Source organism: Rana temporaria, chromosome 3, assembly GCF_905171775.1.
Source record: "Rana temporaria chromosome 3, aRanTem1.1, whole genome shotgun sequence".
Lineage (NCBI taxonomy): Eukaryota > Metazoa > Chordata > Amphibia > Anura > Ranidae > Rana > Rana temporaria.
The window spans coordinates 71,766,137-71,788,216 of record NC_053491.1 but is presented as its reverse complement, the minus strand read 5'-3'; the positions used below and the strand labels follow the sequence as shown (position 1 = coordinate 71,788,216).

The 22,080-nt window shown below is 46.6% G+C and overlaps 1 protein-coding gene across 1 annotated transcript in view; it reads left to right on the top strand.

Moving 5' to 3' along the window:
- Window positions 1-3,446: 3,446 nt before the first annotated feature.
- RFX7 (regulatory factor X7) overlaps window positions 3,447-22,080 on the top strand; it is a 164,568-nt gene continuing 145,934 nt past the window's right edge. The window contains exon 1 of the mRNA XM_040342738.1: window positions 3,447-4,036. Within this exon, the coding sequence (XP_040198672.1) occupies window positions 3,885-4,036 (152 nt within the window). The 5' untranslated portion in view covers window positions 3,447-3,884. The remainder of the gene's footprint in view (window positions 4,037-22,080) is intronic.

Below are 22,080 nucleotides of genomic sequence, written 5' to 3'. Positions count from 1 at the left end.
ATACGTCCTTGCGGCGTACTTTGGAGCAATGCACACTGGGATATGTACACGGACGGCGAATGCGCCGTTCGTAAAAAACGTTTATCACGTCGGGTCACGAGTAATTTACATAAAACACGCCCCCCATTCTCATTTGAATTAGGCGCGCTTACGCCGGCCCCATTTACGCTACGCCGCCGTAAGTTAGGAGGCAAGTGCTTTGTGAATACAGTACTTGCCTCTTTGACTTAAGGCGGCGTATTGTAAATAGGATACGCTACGCCGCCTTAAAGATGCAGCGCTCTCTCTGAATCTGGCTATTAGTCTTCTTCGCCACTCCAGCCAGAGTGGGTTTAGCGTACATGGACAGGCCTCTCTGACCTGGCAGCCAGAGTATCACTCGGAACTTAGAGGAAAAAAGTCTCTGCCACAGACCCTACTTAGGATTGAGGTAGCGGAGGTGATCCTCCTTAACAGACTTTGGCCTGGATCTCCTTCAGGTAGTTTACAGGTGACCAACTGACAGGTGACCAACGTCCATCCTTTCAGTATTGATCCCCGGTTGATTCTCGAGACCCTATTGGATTGCCAGCCTCTCTTGGCTCTCTTCAGATGGACTCCCCACCGAACAGCTATCTCGCTTGGGATCTTCTCAGGATTGGGGACCCAGCCACAGCTTTAAATGTTCCGGACCAACGTGGTCCCGGAACCAGGAACACCACATGGCACGTGCACCCCGGCCTGGAAGGCCATTTCGCCGGGGCGCCGTGATGCAGTCACCCTAAAGGTGGGTGCCGCACTCGAAGAAGAAGAACCCAGATCAATGGCGTCTGTGTCATAAATACCCTCCCCCAGCATGCACAGCAAGGAGAAACCCTCCTGATAGGCTGCCGGGGAAAAGCACCCAAACCTCGACTCCACTGCTGCCACCTATCGTCCTGGGGTGGGAACAGCACTCCAGGAACAACAGAGTAAACCCACAGCACAGCCAAGCTGAGACAGAGACCCAATTTGAATAGACCAACTGGATCAGAGCTACTTAACTCTCTGATCCCCCACTAAATTTAACAAAGCACCGGTACTTGGAAGTAACCAGGCGCTACACAATTTATAACTTTTTTAAAATGTGTTTTCTGGATATTTTTTGTTGTTCTGTTTCTCAGGTCTCGTACACACGACCGGACATGTCCGCTGAAACTGGTCCGGCCTACCGGACAGTTTTCCGGCCTAGCGGACAGGTTTCCAGCGGACAAAAGTTTCTTAGCATGCTAAGAAACATGTCCGGTGGAAACCTGTCCGTCGGACATGTCCGATGGTTAGTACACCTAACCATCGGACCGAAATCCCCCGCATGCATCGAAGTGATTCGACGCATGCGTGGAAACATTGAACTTCCGGGTTCGTGCACGTCGCCGCCACGTCGCTGCGTTTTCAGTCCGCGGGCATTTTGGTCTGATGGTGTATACACACATCAGACCAAAATCTCCCAGCAGACATGTCCGATGAAAACGGTCCGCGGACCGTTTTCATCGGACATGTCCGGTCGTGTGTACGAGGCCTCACTGTTCCCGTTGGGAAAACTGCCATGGGAGCTTTTGGCCGGAAAAACTGTCCGTGTGTATGCTCCATCGCAGTTTTCCCGACGTGAAAACTGCCGGAAAAAAAAAAAGAGAACCAGCTTTCTTTTTTCCCGTTGGGATTCCCGGCGGACTTTTTCCCGTTGGGAAAACTGGTCATGTGTATGCTTTTCTGAGGGGGAAAAAAACGTGCATGCCCAGAATCAAGTATGAGACGGAAGCGCTCTTTCTGGTAAAACTAGCGTTCGTAATGGAGATATCACATTCGTCACGCTGCAAATTATTGCATTGTTTAATGCTGCGCATTAAAAGCGCGAATCGTCTCTCACCAAACTTTTACTAACACGAGGATCAGCAAAAGCAGCCCAAGAGGTGGCGCAGTTTGAATGGAACTTCCCCTTTATAGTCCTGTCGTACGTCACTGCGCTTTGGACGGGCGGTATTTGGCCTGAACGTGTTTATGCAAGGCAGGCTTGAGAGGAATCCCGTTGGGAAAAACGTCATGTCGGTCGTGTACGAGGAATTAGAGTCTGCAAAAGACTTGGGACTGGGTATGAGCCGTGACTGGTGAAGACATCCCAGTATGAGCGGTGACTGGTGAAGAGATCCCAGTATGAGCTGTGACTGGTGAAGACATCCCAGTATGAGCCATGACTGGTGAAGACATCCCAGTATGAAGTGTAACTGGTGAAGACATCCCAGTATGAGGTGTGACTGGTGAAGACATCCCAGTATGAGGTGTGACTGGTGAAGACATCCCAGTATGAGCTGTGACTGGTGAAGACATCCCAGTATGAAGTGTGACTGGTGAAGACATCCCAGTATGAGTTGTGACTGTGAAGACATCCCAGTATGAAGTGTGACTGGTGAAGACATCCCAGTATGAAGTGTGACTGGTGAAGACATCCCAGTATGAGCTGTGACTGGTGAAGACATCCCAGTATGAGCCGTGACTGGTGAAGACATCCCAGTATGAAGTGTGACTGGTGAAGACATCCCAGTATGAGCTGTGACTGGTGAAGACATCCCAGTATGAGGTATGATTGGTGAAGAGATCCCAGTATGAAGTGTAACTGGTGAAGACATCCCAGTATGAAGTGTGACTGGTGAAGACATCCCAGTATGAGCTGTGACTGGTGAAGACATCCCAGTATGAGCTGTGACTGGTGAAGACATCTCAGTATGAGCCGTGACTGGTGAAGACATCCCAGTATGAAGTGTGACTGGTGAAGACATCCCAGTATGAGGTGTGACTGGTGAAGACATCCCAGTATGAGCTGTGACTGGTGAAGACATCTCAGTATGAGCCGTAACTGGTGAAGACATCCCAATATGAGCTGTAACTGGTGAAGACATCCCAGTATGAAGTGTAACTGGTGAAGACATCCCAGTATGAGCTGTGACTGGTGAAGACATCCCAGTATGAAGTGTGACTGGTGAAGACATCCCAGTATGAAGTGTGACTGGTGAAGACATCCCAGTATGAAGTGTGACTGGTGAAGACATCCCAGTATGAAGTGTGACTGGTGAAGACATCCCAGTATGAGGTGTGACTGGTGAAGACATCCCAGTATGAACTGTGACTGGTGAAGACATCCCAGTATGAAGTGTGACTGGTAAAGACATCCCAGTATGAAGTGTGACTGGTGAAGAAATCCCAGTATGAAGTGTGACTGGTGAAGACATCCCAGTATGAGGTATGATTGGTGAAGAGATCCCAGTATGAGGTATGATTGGTGAAGACAACCCAGTGTGAGCTGTGACTGGTTGCCTGGTGAACACATCCCATCCCAGTATGATCTGTGACTGGTGAGGGGAGCTCAGTGTGTATTGTTGTTGTGCAGGAGGCAGCCTGATGTGTGTAGTAGTTGTTGTCAGGAGCAGTGCGCCTGCGCAGTGCCGGGTGCAGCCTCCGCTCCTCTCCAGTGAGCGCCGTGAGGGCTGCAGGCGGCTGCAGTGGGACCAGGTGTTGGATTTAGGCGGAGTGCAGCTGTGAGGGGGGCACATCTGCCTTCTTCTTCTCCACCTTCATGCCCCCTTCTTCGTCTCCCATTCCCAGCACCCTATGACTGGCAGACAACCCCTCCTCCTCGCCCTCTAACCTTACCATGCCCCTCACCCTTCTGCACGCGTCCCCACGGCTGTAGCTGCCCCCCCTCCTCCTTCTCCTGAGCTGCCCCCGTCATGTCCCCCCAGCACGGGAAGGCCATCTACTCGAGGTCGGGGTAAAGGCCTAGCGTGCACAGCGCCTTCCGTCCTCCTGCTTCCACCCCTCCTCCCCCCTCTCTGTGTCTCTCTCTCACACCGAGCCCAGCATCAGCAATCATCATGGCAGAGGAGCAGCAGCCACAGACCCCGAAAAAACAGCGGCCTGATCAGCTGCCCCCCTCTGCAACCCCGGGGAGTCTGCCCGCCCTGGTCACAGGACTGCAAGGGACGGAGGCCAGTGCACTGCAACAGAAGATCAAGAACTCCATCTGGTAAGAAGAAGAAGAACAAGCACCATGCCAACCTGTCATTCATTCATCTACCATCTTATCACCCAGATCACCCCCCCCCACCCACATTACTGATTGTATCACCCCCCACATTACTGATTGTATCTTGCTCCCCCCCACCCACATTACTGATTGTATCACCCCCCCACATTACTGATTGTATATCAGCCCCCCAAATTACTGATTGTATCTTACCCCCCCACATTACTGATTGTATCTCACCCCCCCCCACATAACTGATTGTATCACCCCCCCACATTACTGATTGTATCACCCCCCCACATTACTGATTGTATCTCACCCCCCCCCACATTACTGATTGTATCCCCCCACATTACTGATTGTATATCAGCCCCCCAAATTACTGTTTGTTTATCAGCCCCCCACATAACTGATTGTATCACCCCCCCACATTACTGATTGTATCTCACCCTCCCCTCACATTACTGATTTTATCTCAATACCCCCCCCCCCCATTTTTCTGATTGTATATTACACCCCCCCCAATTAGTAATTGTATATTACACCCCTCCACATTACTGATTGTATCACACACCCCATTATTCTGCATTACATGATGCCACCCACCCCCTTCATTCCCTCCCAAAATGCATGGCATACACAGAAGTTGGCTGCCACTGGATGTGTTTTTTATGTGTGGAGGAGGGGCAGGTGAGATATTTATTTTGCAGTTGCAGGCAAGAAAGACCGCTTGCCTGCGTTCATCTCCTGGCAGTCTGCATCCATTGCACAATATGGAGGACAAGTCACCCCACTCTTTGATTGCAGGAGTCACCCCTTTTTTTTTAATGGATCATTATTTTTAAATTTTAATTGCTAATTTTTTTTTTATTTTATCTTTATTATATTAAATCATTCCTTTTTTTTTTTATAATGTGTTTTTTTTGTAGATAATTTATTTGATTTTTTTTGATCTTTTTAATAATTTTTTTAAATAATTTTTGTATTTTTTTTATATAGATCTTCTTTTTTTTTTTTTTTTTTAATGATTTTCTTTTTAATGGATCCCTTTATTTTTACTCTCCGATTTAGGGGGAAAAACACCCCTGCAGATGGTGAATGCGTTGGCTGGGTTGTCTCCGTTGGCATGAGATGTTTTTACTAGAATAACAAAGGTGGTCAGATGCGGTCTCATGTGCTGAATGGCTGGCTGATTTTTTTTTTTATTTTTTTTTTCCCTTGCATCAGGTCACTAGACTGATGCATTGTGGGAGGAGTGTCTAATACTGATGGATAAAAATCACACCTGTTTTAGAGGTTTTTTACACACACGTCTCGTACACATCCCCCCCCCCCCCCTCCATTTTTTAATTCAACCTCGGGATAAATGAAGTTGCATTTTTTTCCCCCTCCTATATTATTGCCGACAGAGACAGTTTGTTTTGGTATTGTGTCAAAATATCTAAAAAAAAAAAATGGCTCCTGTAGCCTCTCGTATCCTCGTACATGGCACAGGTTTCCTTATTTATAAACACTTATGCCTCGTTTCCACTGAGCGGATCGGTTCGGTACGGTTCGGTTCGGTACGCTATTTTGGGTGTTTCCACTACGAAAGTGTGCCATTAAACCGAACCGTACCGGACCATTCTGGGTCCTGCTTCAGATGTGGGGCCATAGGAAATGGAACGGTTCCATTAGGGGAGGAGATGCAATACATTCCACTGATTGGTGGATGTGCTAGGCATTTTTTCTAAATCCTGAATGGTCCCCGACGGTCCGATTTGCAGTGGAAACGCTCATGAGAATAGACCGGTCCATTCTAAACCGCTCCATTCTTACTGACCCGAACCGTTCCGTGCAGTGGAAACAAGGCATTAGTATTTTACAAATCTGCCATAATGTTTCTCTCATTGCTTGCCTTAGAAAACAAGACTTGCTGTTGTAATTGATTATGATAATGTTTCATATATATATATATAAAGCAGGGTCTAGCTTATTGAAGTAATCTATTTTTTTTATTGCAGTAGAAATGAAATTATGCATATGCGTAGTGCAGATCTCGTGCATTGCCTGCAGATGCATGCTGTATGGGATTGTTTTTATGATGCAGTTATTTATATGTAGAACGTTTCTCCGGCGATGTGTAATGTTAGCATTGCTACAAGACAGACTGCAGACTATACCGACGGCCCCAACATTTCAGACCTATTGAATGTTGTTTTTTTTTTTAGCTGAGCTGCCTATCAGGCGTTCTTGTGTGGACTGAAATGGTTACGGGTGATGTTAGGAGATTAGTGGTGATGGGAGGACTTGATCCCATGACCTTGTAGAATCAAGTGCAGGGCTCTTAACACCAGATCACCCGTCCACACCCATTGAATAATTAATAAATGTAATCTGCTTTCATTGATTGTCATTTTATTCCTGGTCTTGGTATAGGGTAATTCATCATCCTCACCGTGTTAACATAAACATTTGCATATAGTATAATGTTTATTGTGTGACGTGCAGTAGACATCTGTTCACTCTGTTTTGGTAGCTGGTTTTCAGGAAAACTGTGAATGATTATTATAACAGTGTCAAGGTCATATAAGGTACATTAAATGAAGAGCACATGTGCTAACAGCTCTGTGTACCACTAGTCCCATGAACTTATTGTAATGATTGTGTGGAACAAATGCTTGTCGTGGAGGCCGTCTGCTGACGCTTATTTACAGGCAATAACAAATAAAAATATATATATATTAGGGCTGTTACTGATTACAATTTTCGTGATCGATTAATTGTTTTAATCGATTAATTTCAATTAATTATAACGCACATACATTTTTCAGATCACCTCCATATAAAGTCCCCACTGTAATATCCACAGACATCTCCCCCCACTGTAATATCCACAGACATCTCCCCCCACTGTAATATCCACAGACATCTCCCCCCACTGTAATATCCACAGACATCTCCCCCCACTGTAATATCCACAGACATCTCCTCCCACTGTAATATCCACAGACATCTCCCCCCACTGTAATATCCACAGACATCTCCTCCCACTGTAATATCCACAGACATCTCCCCCCACTGTAATATCCACAGACATCTCCCCCCACTGTAATATCCACAGACATCTCCTCCCACTGTAATATCCACAGACATCTCCCCCCACTGTTATATCCACAGACATCTCCCCCCACTGTTATATCCACAGACATCTCCCCCCCACTGTTATATCCACAGACATCTCCCCCACTGTAATATCCACAGACATCTCCCCCCACTGTAATATCCACAGACATCTCCCCCCACTGTTATATCCACAGACATCTCCCCCCCACTGTTATATCCACAGACATCTCCCCCCCCACTGTTATATCCACAGACCTCTCCCCCCCCCACTGTTATATCCACAGACATCTCCCCCCCCACTGTTATATCCACAGACATCTCCCCCCCACTGTTATATCCACAGACATCTCCCCCCCACTGTTATATCCACAGACATCTCCCCCCCACTGTTATATCCACAGACATCTCCCCCAATGTAATATCCACAGACATCTCCCCCAATGTAATATCCACAGACATCTCCCCCAATGTAATATCCACAGACATCTCCCCCAATGTAATATCCACAGACATCTTCCCACTGTAATATCCACAGACATCTCCCCCCACTATAATATCCACAGACATCTCCTCCCCCACTGTAATATCCACAGACATCTCCTCCCCCACTGTAATATCCACAGACATCTCCCTCCCCCACTGTAATATCCACAGACATCTCCCCCCCCCACTGTAATATCCACAGACATCTCCCCCCCACTGTAATATCCACAGACATCTCCCCCCCCTGTAATATCCACAGACATCTCCCCCCCCCCCACTGTAATATCCACAGACATCTCCCCCCCCCACTGTAATATCCACAGACATCTCCCCCCCCCCCACTGTAATATCCACAGACATCTCCCCCCCCCCACTGTAATATCCACAGACATCTCCCCCCCACTGTAATATCCACAGACATCCCCCCCCCACTGTAATATCCACAGACATCTCCCCCCCCCCACTGTAATATCCACAGACATCTCCCCCCCACTGTAATATCCACAGACATCTCCCCCCCCACTGTAATATCCACAGACATCTCCCCCCCCCCCACTGTAATATCCACAGACATCTCCCCCCCACTGTAATATCCACAGACATCTCCCCCCCCCACTGTAATATCCACAGACATCTCCCCCCCCCACTGTAATATCCACAGACATCTCCCCCCCCCCACTGTAATATCCACAGACATCTTCCCTCCCACTGTAATATCCACAGACATCTTCCCCCCCCACTGTAATATCCACAGACATCTTCCCCCCCACTGTAATATCCACAGACATCTCCCCCCCCCCCCACTGTAATATCCACAGACATCTTCCCCCCCCACTGTAATATGGTCCACATCTCCCCCACTGTATAGGAAGATTAGTGCTTGCTTAGTCTTACCAGAGAAGCCGGCCGAACACGAGCAGTTGAGACCAGGTAATGACGTCAGCGTACCGCTCTAGGCCGCCTCCGGGTGGACCAAGATGGCCGCCGCTCTGGGAGCTAGGCAGAAGCCGCGGCCTTTCCTATGGCCGAGGCAGCAGCGGAGCTCCGCGGATCACGTGGTGTGCCGATCCGCATATGGTGACCCGTTCGGATCACGGATCATTTACGATCCATTGCACCAATAGTACCGATCAAAAGAATTTTGATCAATCCAAAAAATTTACGATTAATCGAGGAATTAATCTTTAATTTTCACAGCCCTAATATATAAATATATACTCTCGCACACTATATTAGCAACAGTTTTAGTCCGTAGAGTTCAATATTGTGTCGGTCCACCCTTTGCAGCTATAACAGCTTCAACTCTTCTGGGAAGGCTGTCCACAAGGTTTAGGAGAGTGTCTATGGGAATGTTTGACCATTCTTCTAGAAGAGTATTTGTGAGGTCAGGCACTGATGATGTTTGAGAAGGCCTGGCTCGCAGTCTCAGCTCTAATTCATCACACAGGTGCTCTATGGCAGTGGTCATCAACTCCTGTCCTCAGGGCCCAATAACAGGCCAGGTTTTATGTATTACCTTCGGGAGATGCAGATTAGAATACTGCAATCACTGAGCAGCAAATTATATCACCTGTGATGTATTTCAGTTATCTTGCAAACCTGGCCTGTTGGTCATCAAACCTGTCCTCAGGGCCCACTAATACTCCTATGGGGTTGAGGTCAGGACTCTGTGCAGGCCAGTCAAGTTCCTCCACCCCAAATTTGCTCATCCATGTCTTTATGGACCTTGTTTTGTGCTCTGGTCCAAATCATTTGGTGTAGGGGGATTATGGTGTGGGGTTGTTTTTCTGGGGTTGGGCTTGGCAGTGAAGGGAACTCTTAAGGCGTCGGCATGCCAAGACAGTTTGGACAATTTCATGTTCCCAACTTTGTGGGAACAGTTTGGGGATGACCCCTTCTTATTCCAACATGACGGCTCACCAGTGCACCAAGCAAGGTCCATAAAGACATGGATGAGTGAGTTTGGGGTGGAGGCACTTGACTGGCCTACACAGATTCCTGACCTCAACCTGATAGAACACCTTGGGGGTGAATTAGAGTGCGGACTGCGAGCCAGGCCTTCTCATCCACATCAGTGCCTGACCTCACAAATGCTCTTCTGGGAGAAAGGTTAAACATTCCCATAGACACACTTCTAAACCTTGTGGACAGCCTTCCTAGAAGAGTTGAAGCTGTTATAGCTGAAAAGGGTGGGCCAACTCAATATTGAACCCTATAGAGTAATGCCGCGTACACACGGTCGTTTTATGTGATGGAAAAAAAATGACGTTTTTAAAAACGTCACTTTAATTGACCGTGTGTGGGGGAAAACGTCGTTTTATGTCTTCTAAAAAACGACCAAAAAAAATTGAAGCATGCTTCTATTTTATGTGTCGTTTTTCAAAACGTCAACTTTTACTTCACAGAAATTGACCGTGTGTAGCAAAAACGTCGTTTAACCACTTCCAGACCGCTGTACGACTATATACGACCTAACTTTAAAGATACATATCTCGGTAACGGCAGCAGCTGCTGCCACAACCGAGGTATCTATCTTTACTGTCAGCGGTTCTGGTAACGATAACTGCGGTCTCCGCGGCGGATTCCCCCGCGAGATCGCCGTTATCGGTGGCGGGAGAGGGCCCCGCCCGCCGCTCTCCCGCGCCCTCCGCCGCTTACCGGAGCCGTCGGTAGCGGCGGAGGAGATCGCGACCGTTTGGGAGCTGAGCGGGGACGAGACTGAAGGAAAAATCTCCTTCGCCCGTCCCCATAGCTCGGCTGGGCGGAAGTGACGTCAAAACGTCAGTCCCGCCCAGCCTCTTAAAGAAACATTTTTTTTTTGTCATTTGAAAAAATGACATTTTCCAATTTTTTTTTTGCATTTTAGTCTAAATATAAGATCTGAGGTCTTTTTGACCCCAGATCTCATATTTAAGAGGACCTGTCATGCTTTTTTCTATTACAAGGGATGTTTACATTCCTTGTAATAGGAATAAAAGTGATCATTTTTTATTTTTATTTTTCCCAGTGTAAAAAATAATAAAATAAATAAAAATAAATAAGAAAAAAAAAAAAAAATTTTTTAAAGCGCCCCGTCCCGACGAGCTCGTGCGCAGAAGCGAACGCATACGTGAGTAGCGCCCGCATATAAAAACGGTGTTCAAACGACACAAGTGAGGTATCGCCGCGATCGTTAGAGCGAGAGCAATAAGTCTAGCCCTAGACCTTCTCTGTAACTCAAAAAATGCAACCTATAGAATTTTTTAAACGTCGCCTATCGAGATTTTTAAGGGTAAAAGTTTGACGCCATGCCACGAGCGGGCGCAATTTGTAAGCGTGACATGTTGGGTACCATTTTACTCGGCGTAACATTATCTTTCACAATATATAAAAAAATTGGGCCAAATTTATTGCTGTCTTATTTTTTAATTCAAAAAAGTGATTTTTTTCCAAAAAAAGTGCGCTTGTAGGACCGCTGCGCAAATATGGTGTGACAAAAAGTATTGCAATGATCGCCATTTTATTCTCTAGGGTATTAGAAAAAAATAAATATATAATGTTTGTGGGTTTTAAGTAATTTTCTAGCAAAAAAAACTGTTTTAGTCTTGTAAACAAAAAATCTGAAAAACACCCAAAGTAGAGAAGTGGTTAAAACAAAGTTTTTTCACCCGCGCATGCCCAGAAGCTACTTATGAAGCGAGCTTCAATGGAAAAACGTGGTGGAACGTAACCTCGCTTTGCTAGAACATTGTGAGAAAAATGATGGTGTGTAGGCAACTTCGTCTTTGAAAATTGAAGTTTCAAAAACGTAATTTTTTACTTCACAGAAAATGTCGTTTTTTTTCATCACATAAAGTGATGGTGTGTACGGGGCATAAGACTATTACCATTAAAGTTCATGTGTGTGTGTATAAAGGCAGGTGTCCCAATACTTTTGCTAATAATATAGTGTATATCCATATAATTATTTTTTCTTGGTTGACATTAGGATTTCTAACAATGTATATGTTTCTAAGCTTTTAATTTCTAAAAAATGTTCAGTGTTGACTTGGTGGTTCTAAAGGCTCAAGTTTTTTTTTTTTTTACCTTCATGAAGGTAAAAAATCTTCTCTGTTCAGTAGCCCCCCCCCCCCCCTCTCCATATTGATCCATGACATGCATGAGTCCCTCTGCACACCTGGGAGTCTGACTCCTCTTTGGTTGAGCACAACTACTGAGCTTATCTATGGAGAAAGGGGGCAGGGATGAGCCACGGCTCTGTGTGTGAATGAAAACTCAATATTCCCCCCCGCACACACATTCAAGAAAATGGCTGTAGTAATGTTGGGTTCTGTAATGACTATAGGCTGGAAACCGTAGTCGATCAAAGTGAGGATAGATCATTGGTACACCAAGGATTCCTCAAAAGGGTCCACAGCTTTATTTTCGTGGTCACATGGTAAACATACAACAATGTTTCAAGAGGAAGTAAACCCTCTAGGAAAAAAAAAGCCTGCAAGACAAAGGCATAAAGAGCTAATATGCATTATGTAGTACTTACCTGAGATCCCCCGCAGCGGCACTCGTTCCTCTCCTTCCTTGTATCACCGGTCCGGCGCTGTGACATTACGGAGCCGCAATGACGTTGGGAGCCGGCAGTGAAGGCATGATCGCCTTCACTAACGGCACGCTCAGTGCGCCAGCGCCGTTGTTTACGGCGCGCATGCGCCGTAGACATCGGTACCCGTTTTTGAGAAAATATCTCCCGAACCGTGTAGGTTAAGGAGATATTTCTTGCACCTACAGGTAAGCCTTAATCTAGGCTCACCTGTAGGCCTAATTCAGGGGTGCCCAACCTTTTTAAGAGCGAGGGCCACTTAAGCAACTTGGTTACCAGTCACGGGCCACAATGAGGGGAGCAGGTGGATGACAGGCCACAGCTATTCTATAGGCCCTCCGATCCGATCCGCCCAGATGGAACAGGACAAATTCCCTTCTGTTTTTTATTTTTTAGCAGGTCGGATTGGAGGTAGGCGGGCGTAAGCGGACAAAAGTCTGTTTACATTTGCTGCTCTATAGAGGTGAATTGAGGGTCTGATTGGGTCGGGCCGATCCTGTGAAAGGGGCCCAAGACTCCTTTCACACTGATGTGCTGGGGTTTACGCACACCGCGGTTGCAGCGCACTGCGCACCTGTGTCTATCCTGCAGATTAGCTGAACTTTGCCATAGACTCCGCCTGTGGCAAAAGCCAGCGCTGTACAGGAAGCATTGGCTTATGGGGCTCTGCTCTGCAGCCGCTTTCTTCCTCTACCACCAGCTTTATTCACAACAATAATGCTGTGGTATGGCGGATTGGCAACCTGCGATCTGGGCTTTCCAACCCACCATTCCAGAGCAGAAGGTCGCGGGCCACATCAGAGGGCTCTGCGGGCCACTGGTTGGCCACCCCTGGTCTATGTGGTCTGTAAGGCCTCGTACACACGAGCAGACATGTCTGATGAAAACGGTCAGCGGACCGTTTCCATCGGACATGTCTGCTGGGAGGTTTTGGTCTGATGTGTGTACACACCATTAGACCAAAATCCCCGCGGACAGAGAACGGGGTGACATAGAAGACACTGATGTTCTCTGACACAGAAGTTCAATGCTTCCACGCATTCTTCGAATCAATTCGACGCATGCGCGGGATTTCGGGCCGCTGGTCATACGTCATAACCAGCGGACATGTCCGATGAGTTGTACTAACCATCGGACATGTCCGACGGACATGGTTCCAGCGGACAAGTTTCTTAGCATGCTAAGAAACTTTTGTCCGCTGGAAACCTGTCTGCTAGGCCAGGAAACCGGTCCGCTAGGCCGTACACACGGTCTGACATGTCCACGGAAACAGGTCCGCGGACCAGTTTCAGCAGACATGTTCGGTCATGTGTACGAGGCCTAAGGGTTTACAACCACTTTCAGAGACATGCAGGGCTTTCCTGACGAAGGGGCCCTGTGTGGCTCCATTGCATATGTTTACCTTGTGACCACCACGTGACCACGGAAATAAAGCTTTGGACTCTTGGTATGCTGATGACATTTCTTTTCTGTGTGTGTGAATGGACACGCAGAACAATTACACAGAGCAGGTAGGTATAATGTTTGTTTTTGTTTTTTATAAAAACAGTGGCTAACTGATTTTGATTGACAGCAGCGGGAGCCAGTGGTGCTGCTGTTATGTTTCAGCCAATCAGGAGGGAGAGTCTCGGACATCCGAGGCACTCCTGGACATTGCTGGCTAGAGATGGGGCTCAGATAAGTAGGGGGGGGGGGGTGCATTAAGATAAAAAACCTTCTGACTTTACAACCACTTAAAAAAATTTTTTTAAATAACAAACATGTTATACTTACCTGTTCTGTGAAGTGGTTTTGCATAGAACAGCTCCGATCCACCTCTTCTTGGGTCCCCCACCAGAAATCCTGGCTCCTCCCCTTTGACCAGTGCCCCCAATAGCAAGCTGCTTGCTCTGGGGTCACTGTTGCATGCTCACTCCTGAGCACTGCTCTATCCCTCCATAAGCCCCCATTCACACTGGTGGGACTTGTCATGCAATTTGATAGTTCCAAATCGCATGACACGTCGCACCCCTTTGCCGCCAATGGAACCGTTCATGTCAGAGACTCGTGTCGCAGGGATTATGAAAAAGGTTCCGCACTACCTTTTACCAAATTCATTGCCATTTGCATAGACTTCTGTTAAAGTCGCAAGCCACAATTAAATTGACATGCAGCTTTGAAATTGTGCTGAAGTAGCGTGATTTCAAAGCTGCACAAGTGTGAACGAGGCCATAGACACATATGGCCTTGGCTCACCCCCAGCCCCCCACTCTCTCATTGGCTCACTAGCTTTGATTGACATCAGCGAGAGCCAATAGCTTCCACTGCTCTTAGCCAATGAGTAGAAGGAGCCCCAGGACAGCTGGTGCACATCGCTTGATCGAGAGGGCCCTCAGGTGAGTATTAGGGGAGCAGCACCCAGGATTTTTACCTTCAGTCTCTTTAAACACTTACTGACAATATAACTTGCATATACGGTGGCACTGCTGTGCAGGATCATGTACCTAGTAAGTGATCCCTCATTTCCGTGTACGGGGCGCACAAGTGTGTAAACAATGCTGATCGCCGTTCTGTCAGTAGGGAAGACATTGATCCTATGTTCCTGCAAAGCAGGGATAAGGATTCATGTCTCCCCCCTAGTAAAAGCACCTCCCATAGTACACAGAAACGCAGGCTAGGCACACATTTAACCCTTTATTTGCCCAGATGTTAACCCCTTCAGAGCCAGTGTCATTAGTACATTGACCGTGCATATTTTTTTAGCACTGATCACTGAATTAGTGTTACTGGTCCCCAAAAAGTGTCAGTGTCCAATTTTGTCTGCTGCAATATCGCAAGCTCGCTATAAGTTGCTGATCACCGCCAATATTAGTAAAAATGTAAATATAAATATCCCATAGTTTGTTGCGTAAACCAATCAATATACGTTTATTGGAGTTTTTTTTAACCAAAAATATGTAGCAGAATACATATTGGTCTAAATTGATGAAGAAATTCGATTTTTTTTTTTTCTTTCTTGAAAGTTTTATAACTGTAAAAAAAATATTTTTTTTGTTTATAGCGCCAAAAATAAAACCCGCAGAGGTGATCAAATACCACCAAAAGAAATCTCTATTTGTCAGAAAAAAGGACATCAATTTTATTTGGGTACAGTATAAGACGACCACGCAAATGTCAGTTAACCACTTAAGACCCGGACCAAAATGCAGCTAAAGGACCTTGCCCCTTTTTGCGATTCGGCACTGCGTTGCTTTAACTGACAATTGTGCGACGTGGCTCCCAAACAAAATTGGCGTCCTTTTTTTCCCACAAATAGAGATTTCTTTTGGTGGTATTTGAGTACCTCTGCGGTTTTTATTTTTTGCGCTATAAACAAAAATAGAGCGACAATTTTGAAAACAATGCAATATTTTTTACTTTTTGCTATAATAAATATCCCCCAAAAATATATAAAAAAAATGTTTTTTCCTCAGTTTAGGCCGATACGTATTCTTCTACCTATTTTTGGTAAACAAAATCGCAATAAGCGTTTATCGGTTGGTTTGCGCAAAATTTATAGTGTATACAAAATAGGGGATAGTTTTATTGCATTTTTATAGAAATTTTTTTTTTACTACTAATGGCGGCGATCAGCGTTTTTTTTTTTTCGTGACTGCGACATTATGGCGGACACTTCGGACAATTTTGAGACAATTTTGGGACCAATGTCATTTTCACAGCAAAAAATGCATTTAAAATGCATTGTTTATTGTGAAAATGACAATTGCAGTTTGGGAGTTAACCACAGGGGGCGCTGATGGGGTTATGTGTGACCTGAAGTGTGTTTACAACTGTAGGGGGATGTGGCTGTAGGTGTGATGTCATCGATTGTGTATCCCTATAAAAGGGATCACACGATCGATGACGCCGCCACAGTGAAGAACGGGGAAGCTGTGTTTACACACGGCTCTTCGCGTTCTTCAGCTCCGGGGACCGATCGCTGGACTCAAGCGGTGATCGGGTCCGCGAGTCCCACGGTCACGGAGCTTCGGACCGGGTCGCGGGCGCTCGCCCGCGACCCCACGGCTGGGCTTAAAGGACAACGTACCTATACGTTGATGTGCCCAGCCGTGCCATTCTGCCGACGTATATCGGAGTGAAGGGGTCCTTAAGTGGTTAATGTAACTCAGGGCCGAACCATGCCCATGACTTTCAAGGTGCAAATAATTGTTTATTGTAATGCAAACAGTGTGCAAGTCACCCCCCCCCCCCCAAATAAAAATCCGCCAGTTGCTGCAAGTCTCTTCTGACATGCCTGCTGCTTAGCACATCTAGTTAATTTTTGTCCATTCTTTCTTGGAAAACTGCCCCAGCAAGTTAGATGGGTTGTGTTGGTGTGCAGCCATGCCAAGCTATGCCACAGATTCTCAATTAGATTGAAGTCTGGGTTTTGACTAGGCCATTCAAAGACCTTTAGCCCTGGTTCACACTGGGCTGAGGGAGTGAAGCCGTGCAAGTTCAGCTGAACTCGCACAATTTCATTACCGCCTGTCAGTCACGATTTCGGACACAATTACAGAGACATCTGTGCAGTTTTCTCAAGAGATGTCAATGTAAATCGCAGGCCGAAATCGCAAAAAGTAGTACAGAAACTACTTTTCTAAATCGGTGCCGCGCTGCAGATGCGGCGTTGCATCGATTAGGACGGTGCAAATGCTGCTGATTTGACATGTCAAATCGCACCAGTGTGAACCAGGGATCACTGCAAGGCTACCTTCACACGTGCGTTTTGGGTCGATAGCGAGCAGATGCAAGAAAATTAGCAGGTGGTCCTGGCAATTGGCTGCAGGGGGCAGTCCCATTGAAAAGCTGCCAGCTCCCACACCTAATTGCAGCTGCTATACAAGTGCTCAGCCCTGGAGGCAGACTGTCTTTCCAGTGTATCTTTAGCAGTATGGTTTTGTCTTGCTGGAAGGTGAACCCCTGTCCTAGTCTTAAAGGTTTTCTTCAAGAATTGCCTTACATTTGGTGACATCCATCTTTCCTCTAGTTCTACAGTCCCTGCTAGTGAGAAGCATCTCCACAGCATGATGGCGCCACCAGTATACTTCATTGTGGGAATTCTCAGAATGTTGGAAAGTGTTGGACTTGCACCACACAAGATGGCCAAGACCAGAGAACCTTCTTCAATGTGTTTTGAGATTCTTCTACATGCTGTTTGGCAAAACTCCAAATTTATGTTCTTATTTTTCTCTTCCCTAGGACCCCTTTCACACTGAATCGTTTTTACAGCGTTTTAGCGTTAAAAATAGCACTATTAAAACGCTCATAAAACGCTCTCTATGCATCACAATGGAACCTTTGCCCTCGTTCACACTGGGCTGCGGGAGTGAAGTCGTGCGAGTTCTGCTGAACTCGCACGATTTCACTCCCGCTGGCAGTCCCGATTTCGGCTGCGATTTAAGAGACATCTGTGCAGAAACCTGTAAATCGCGGCCAGAAATCGCAAAAAGTAGTACAGGAACTACTTTTTGAAATCGGTGCAGCGCCGCACCGATTAGGACGGTGTCATTGCCGGCAAATGCCGCCGATCTCAAATCGAAGCAAAACGTACCCAGTGTGAACCTGGGCTTTCACACTGAGTCCTGCAAGCAGCATCTTTGGAGCAGCTTTTGGGCTCTTAAAAAAACGCTCCAAAAACACCCCTCTCCATTGAAATGAATTGAAAGCGCTGTAAAAACGCCTTACCCTTTCACACTGAGGCACTGCAAAAACGCTCTAAAACGTTAGGGTCTTAGCGGTGCTTTACCAGCACATTGGGATTGCAGGTGAGGCTTTGCTCGAATAACGCTTGAAAGGGGCCTAAAGCCCAGCCCTGTGGAGCGTAAGGCGGTCCTATGAACAGATCTCCTATCTCCTCTGGGAATCTTTGAGGCTCCTTCAGTGTTTGTCAGGATTGTAGTGGTGTCTTATCCTTTCCATTTTGTTATGATGGGATTGATGGTGCTCCGTGGGATTAAAATAAATGGGCTGCCCAAAACGTGCAAAAAAAAAACCACTTGACCACCCCTCATGATGTGAACAAGCCCTTGAAGTCTGATTCTGGCCACACACACGGCAGTTTTCAAACACAAAAATAAGATCTTAGGATGCAGGCGATCTCCCAACATCGCTGTTCTATAAATATATACATTGTTTGCAAGTTTCCAATCTTTTTACTAGTGCTAAGTGGTTGGATAATATTATATTGTCCTATGTATGGCAATCATGAGGTCTGGTGAACACAGTCGAGCAATAGGGATTCCTGATTGCTAGGTTACAGAATCTGTTTTGACCTGAAGTGTACCTGGTGAAGGGCTTGAGTCACACTGTATAATGTCACAATAATCATGGCTATCCTCACACTGCCATTCTATTTTGTCTCAATACTTTTTTTTCTTTTTGGAATCCAGCCATTGCACTGGATTTTTCAGTGCAGGTTTGTGGTTTCTTTTAATTTTTTTCAGCACGGTCCTATTTGTCATAGTAATGTGAATGCTTTTATTTCACTGACAAGTTTATAGAGGAGTTCTGTCCCCCCCCCCCCTCCATGATTTTTTTTTTAATGTCAGCAGCTACAAATACTGTAGCTGCTGACTTTTAATATATGGACACTTGCCTATCCAGGGTTTCCACAATGTAGGTACCCCAGCCGATTTTCAGATCAGCTGACAGGTGCTGCCGCCGCCATTCCTTGTAAGGTAAACTGGCAGTGAAGCCTTTCTGCTTCACAGCCTGTTCCCTACTGCGCATGCACAAAGTGCGCTGTGCTTTCTAATTGGCCCAGCGGCAGAGGAAGGAGGAGGGGCTGAACACCCGATGGCGCCGTCTCTGGAAGTGGGGAAAGGGTACCTATAAAAAAACAGGTAACCGTCCCCCCCCCTCCCCCTGAAAGGCGCCAAATGTAGCACCAGAGGGGGAGGAAGCAGATAAGCGGAAAATCCACTTTTGGGTGGAACTCCGCTTTAATGACAACTAGTGACACTTTGGCTTATGTAAGAGTGTTATTTCATTTTTTCACTTTCTCTGAGAATTATTTTCTGATCTAAAGGACCATCTTAAAACCCAACTCTGGCCACAATAACCTTAGGCAGCCCATAGATGATCTGATTGTCTTTCCTTCCACCATCAGCGTTGATGTGTTGTGCCGGTAGAGGAGTGTGGGGAGCCTTAAAGTGGAGTTCCACCCAAAAAGTGAACTTACGCTTTTCGGAATCCCCCCCCCTCCGGTGTCACATGTGGCACCTTTCGGGGGGGGGGGAGCAGATACCTGTCTAATACAGATATATGCTCCCACTTATGGGCATAGATCGCCACAGGCTTCGTGGTGATCTATGCTATGTCCAGCCCCTCCACTGTCTTCTGGGAGACACACAGGTCCCAGAAGACAGCAGGGATCGCGCAGCACGACTCATACATGCGCAGTAGGGATTCAGGCTGTGAAGCCGCAAGGCTTAACTTTATGATTCCCTCTACCGAAGATGGCGGCGCCTCCACCCGAGAGCGAGAGACAGATCGCATTTGGGTGAGGACATCGTGGGCAGCCTGGACAGGTAATATTTTAAAAGTCAGCAGCTGAAGTATTTGTAGCGGATGACCTTTAAAAACAAAAAATGTTGGCGGAACTCCGCTTTAATGACCGGCAGAACACAATGATTACTGCTAGCGGCTATAGCTGCAGACAACAATCGCATGTAAAAAAAAATCCAATATGCTGGTTGTACCGTACTCGATCGATGGATCGACTTGATTACACTCGGCTTGCCCATACATGGATCAAATCTTATGCTGAACTGGATGAATTTCAATCCATGTATGGATGGCTTTACACTGGTAAAAGTGGTTGTTAACCCTTTACAACCACTTTATCATACAGGTAGGCCTAGATTAAGGCTTACCTGTAGGTGCTTGAAATATCTCCCAGACCTGCACAGTCAAGGAGATATTTGCAAATCGCAATAGGGCATTTTCTTCTGCGCATGCACTGAAATTAGGGCATGCTGTTCCGTTTCTATCTTGAGTCATGCCGGTAAAGGCGGCTCCCGCGTGCATGCCCATTGGCTCCTGCTGCTGTCAATCACAGCCAGTACTGGTGTGTTCAAGTAGAAGAAAATAAAGGCATTCACAAAGTGTGAACTCCTACTGAATGATACAGGCAGTGTTCATTTTGCCTCCCTGCAATGCAAGGCTAGGGCTGCTGTGTTTACATCTTCATCCACTCCATTTTTTTAACAACTGTTAGTGGCGTTAATGTGCTTCGGGAAGCTGTAAAAATGTGACCCAACCACCTTTTTTTAAGCACCAGTTGAATGAGGCCCAGCAGATTCCTGCATCCACACTAACAGCATAGATGGACAACATTCCTCTCCCTGCTAAGCAGTGCCATTTCTCAAAATTCAGCAATTTTCCAACGGCGATTTCAACACAAAATTTTGGTTGAGCCAGTAGGGATTGGCTGAAATTCAAGCAGCGCATTGGTCAGCCTTCGCATTTAAAGCGGGGGTTCACCCTATAAACAAAAAAAAATATATATTTTTTTCCTCTAGCATAAAATGAGGCATAGTAGCGCGAGCTACAGTATGCCTGTCTTGATTTTTTTAGCCCGGTACTCACAGTGCAATCCTACTTTGAAGATTCCGTCTCCCCGCGGGGAATGGGCGTTCCTATCCAGACGGAGGATGATTGACGGCCGGCTCTGGCACGTCACGCTTCTCCGGAAATAGCCGAAATAGGCTTGGCTCTTCACGGCGCCTGCGCATAGTCTGTGCGCAGGCGCCGTGAAGAGCCGAGACCTACTCCGGCTGTCTTCGGGGAGAGCGTGACGTGCCAGAGCCGGTCGTCAATCATCCTCCGTCTGGATAGGAACGCCCATTCCTCGCGGGGAGACGGAATCTTCAATGTAGGATTGCACTGTGAGTACGGGGAGAAAAAAATCAAGATAGGCATACTGTAGCTCGCGCTACTATGCCTCATTTTATGCTAAAATGCTGCTATGGAGGGTGAACCACCGCTTTAAAATAATTTTTCTGGGCTTTTACCATTGTTAGGTTGGTGACAGGATCTCTTTAAACATTATTGTCTTTAAGCCATTCTTGTGTAGATTAGATGTTATCCTTGGGTTCATTGTTTTACTGAAAGACACATCTCCCTAGGCTCAGGCTTCTTTCTTCTGCATTAAAGCGGAGCTTCACCTTAAAGTGGAACTTCCGTTCATCAGATTCACCCCTACGGTGCCACAATTGGCACCTTTGCACCCACTTCCAGGCATAGACTCTGCGGGCATTACGCCACTTCCCCCCCCCCCCCATTGTGTTCTGGGAAACACTCGGCTCCCAGAACACAGCGGGAAACAGTGAGGATGGCGCTTCATTTCCTGGTTCCCTCACCGAGAATGGCGGTGGGGGCAGCCGAGAGATGAGCGATTGCTCATCTTCTGCTGCCGACGTCGCTGGACTCCAGGACAGGTAAGTGTCCATATAATAAAAGTCAGCAGTTGCAGTATTTGTAGCTGCTGGCTTTTAATATATTTTTTTTTTTACGGCGGAGCTCCGCTTTAAAGGGAAACTGAAGAACATTTTAGCCATGCACAGCATATTAGCACAATATGGCAGACTTACCTGCCAAATGATCCCCTCCAGTGCTGTTTTGTCGGCACTCCTGTTGGTCACGGGTGCTTCCATCTTCTCCCGGTCTTCTTTCAGGATTTGAGCTCTTCGGCTGTTTGCATTGTAAGGCCAAGCACAGGAGTCACATCATCATGGCATGGAGAGGTGCCATAAATATACGCTCAGGTGTGCATGCATGGCTCTGTTATCAGGCAGGGATCAGCATTTATGACAAAAGAAACCAATAGGGTCTCTTCTTTTATAAAAATCCTATCTGT